The sequence below is a fragment of the Ceratina calcarata genome, unplaced genomic scaffold (genome assembly GCF_001652005.2).
Source record: "Ceratina calcarata isolate Rehan_Ccalc_2016 unplaced genomic scaffold, ASM165200v1 scaffold77.2, whole genome shotgun sequence".
NCBI lineage: Eukaryota > Metazoa > Arthropoda > Insecta > Hymenoptera > Apidae > Ceratina > Ceratina calcarata.
The window spans coordinates 173,057-176,166 of NW_017179000.1; the positions used below are offsets into that span (position 1 = coordinate 173,057).

Consider the following 3,110-nt stretch of genomic DNA (forward strand, 5'->3'; position numbering starts at 1 on the left):
TAAAGACTCGAACCCAAAACAACGCAACCTCGAAAATCTAACGACGCACAGTGAAAATTAGTACTAATTAAGCAGCAACGTAACTTCGAACAAAACGCAAAACGAAACGACGCAAAACGAGATATTGGTGTATTTCAAAAGTTTTGAACGAAAACTCTGCTTGGATTCGACTGGATCGAAAGTGAATCAATTGGTAATTTATTAGATCGATCAATCACGTACGTGTATCGTGCGACGAGATGGGCACCAGATTCAGTACGATACTCTCGGTCGTCGGTGTATGAACATTATTATTGTTGTTGTTGTTGTTGTTCAAGTTGTTATTACCTGAAACAATTACGCAAGTTTTCCGGAATTTAACACGGTCCAATGAGAATCGAGTTCCGTAAGTAAAAGTCACTCAGAAGAAATTGAGAAATGAGAACGACAGCAATTGCTCACCACCCCGGAAGCTGCTCAAGCTCGACGTGTTGCTGCTACTGCTCTCGGGCGGTTTCGGATTGGCCATTGGATATCGCCAGAATTCCTGACCCAAAAGCGCCAGCGAGGAGAGCTGCTGCCTATTCTTGGCCTCGCGCATCGCCCTTGGCAGTGTCAATTGTACCGGCAATTCGTCACTGTTCCCGTCCAACGAAAACAAATAAATCAAGCGGAATTAGCGCGCTGAGAAACCCGTCAAGGCTAATTGAGACGCCGGAACGACCGTTCCGTTCACCGGACACGAAAGACTAAGAGGAGTCATTTATGATTCAACCGTTTTTGGAATTTTTACGAGACCCCACCGGTCGGTCAAAATTACGTGAGATTCGATAGGAACAAACTGCTGGCGATTAACACGTCATCGGTCAGTATCGGGAGGAATGCTTACGGATGATTCATCATTCATGAAGAGGAAGACAACAAAACGGTTTTTTATAACACGTGGCTAAAAAAGACCATTATTGCTTTACTTGTTTACGTTGTCAAGCTGTCACGCGTAGCTTCTTAAAGTAATGGCAGGGAAATTTTACAAAACAAATCGTAGGAAGAAAAAGAAAGTGTGCGGTATTTTTTTTTCTTTCGGTTATATAAGAAATTTCACCGTCAAATGGGAAGTTTATTGGAAACCGTAACGTAAACCTATAAAGTGGACCGAAAATAGAGTTTTCTTGCCCTAGGGCTGGAAAATTTAGGCCCTAGGACCGAAAAATAGAGTTCTCTTGCCCTATGGATGGAAAATTTAATCCCTAGGGCCGAAAAATAGAGTTTTCTTGCCCTAGGGCTGGAAAATTTAGGCTCTAGGGTCGAAAAATAGAGTTTTCTTGCCCTAGGGCTCGAAAATTTAGGCCCTAGGTCCGAAAAATAGAGTTCTCTTGCCCTGGGGCTGGAAAATTTAAGTCCTAGGGTCAAAAAATATAGTTTTCACGCCTTAGGGCTGGAAAATTTAGGCCCTAGGGTCGAAAAATAGAGTTTTCTTGCCCTAAGGCTGGAAAATTTAGGCCCTAGGGACAAAAAATAGAGTTTTCACGCCCTAGGGCTGGAAAATTTAGGCCCTAGGGCCGAAAAATAGAGTTTTCTCGCCCTAGGGCCCCCAAATACTATTGTTGATCCACTTATATATATAATATACGTACACTTATTATACATATATGTATACATAATATACTTAAGTAGAAGACTCGATCCACTTTGTAGACTTCGGAAGATGGTTTTCGACTTTTTTTTATAAAAAAGATTACTATTCCAATTAGTGGCACGTAGCCTATTCTTGGCCTCGCGCCGTGACCCGTTAATACCGTCGCCTAAATTATCTGCGGGCGCGAACCGGCTCACCGACTTTCACCTCCTCGGCTGTCTACACGATCGACGAGTCCATTCAATTATGCGACTATTCATTCATTTGTTTGGTACAATTTTCGTCGAAGATTGAACGAACGAAGCATCACTCAGATCGCGAGATCGAATGTGATGATCGAAAGTGGAGACGAGACGACGATGTTCGATCGGGCGAGACGAAGGCAAGAGAGGAGACACTCACCAGCATTGAGAATAGTGGGCGATCAGCGAGGGGATGTTGTCGAACCTGTTCTCGCTGGTCTCCAAGCTGAGCTTCCCCTTGTTGGCTTGGATCAGGTAGTGCTCGATGTATGGCCCCTTTCCCGGTGGCAGCCGCACCGACAGGGCCATCGTGTCGCTCTGACTCGACTGTCTCACCACGAAGTTCTGCAACCGCGAACAACGAATTCCCTGATAAGCGATCTATGTATAAATGTCAATGAAATCGAGGGAGATTCAATGGAGTAGATCAGGCCTCGCCAACCTAAATGGCTCCACAGGCCACTTTGATGAAGTGTAATAAAATGGGCATGAAAATATTTCAAACATTTTATCATATTTTGCTAATCCTGCCAATGAGAAACAATTATCAAATGCAGTTAAAGGTTTCTTTATTTATATATGTATTTATATATATATGTCGAGAAATTCTTAACCCTTTCCAATAAAATGACGAGTCTAGCTCGGAAAATGTTGAGCATTATTATTTCTAAGTTGGCATTTAAATTACTATAATTTCTTATTAAAAGCTTTGATCAAATTACCAGATTCGATTATTAAATTATTTTGCCACTTGCAAATCCTTATTTAACTTATTAACACGTTCCGTGTACCATTTATGATACACATTAAACCTGACCTTCAGGCCACGTGTACCATAAATGGTGCACGCAGAAATATTTACTTAATGCGCTGAAACATCAAATGGCCTGAACGATATGTAGGGCAAAAACGGCTTGGCACGGAACGTGTTAAGTTTTTCTGTTACACTCATTGAGAAATATAGGTTTCACAACCAATCACCGTCACTTAATTCAAATTACAGATAAACGTTACCAATGGTTCCCTACCGAAACCGATTCTTTCAGTAACATTTACCGTTCGGGGATATTAAATATAGAACTGGAGTTTGTAATCGCACTTGCGCATTATAATAATAACACATGCAAATTTTCATTTATTTAAGAATGATTGGATAAAGATGATAAAGAGAATGAAGACTGATATACAGTCAATCCCAAAAGTTTATGCACTTTAGAAACGCATTTTTTAAAAAGAAATCGGACGTCGGAAGA

At 41.3% G+C, this 3,110-nt stretch overlaps 1 protein-coding gene across 2 annotated transcripts in view; it reads right to left on the reverse strand.

Moving 5' to 3' along the window:
* Positions 1–3,110, reverse strand: part of spri (Src homology 2 domain-containing protein sprint) — a 64,986-nt gene that overhangs the window by 16,566 nt on the left and 45,310 nt on the right. For both annotated transcript variants that reach the window (XM_018033786.2, XM_026818073.1), the window contains exons 5-7: positions 2,018–2,202; positions 442–617; positions 223–327 (exon numbers count right to left, since the gene is read on the reverse strand). In XM_018033786.2, coding sequence (XP_017889275.1) covers positions 223–327; positions 442–617; positions 2,018–2,202 — 466 coding nt within the window. The remainder of the gene's footprint in view (positions 1–222; positions 328–441; positions 618–2,017; positions 2,203–3,110) is intronic.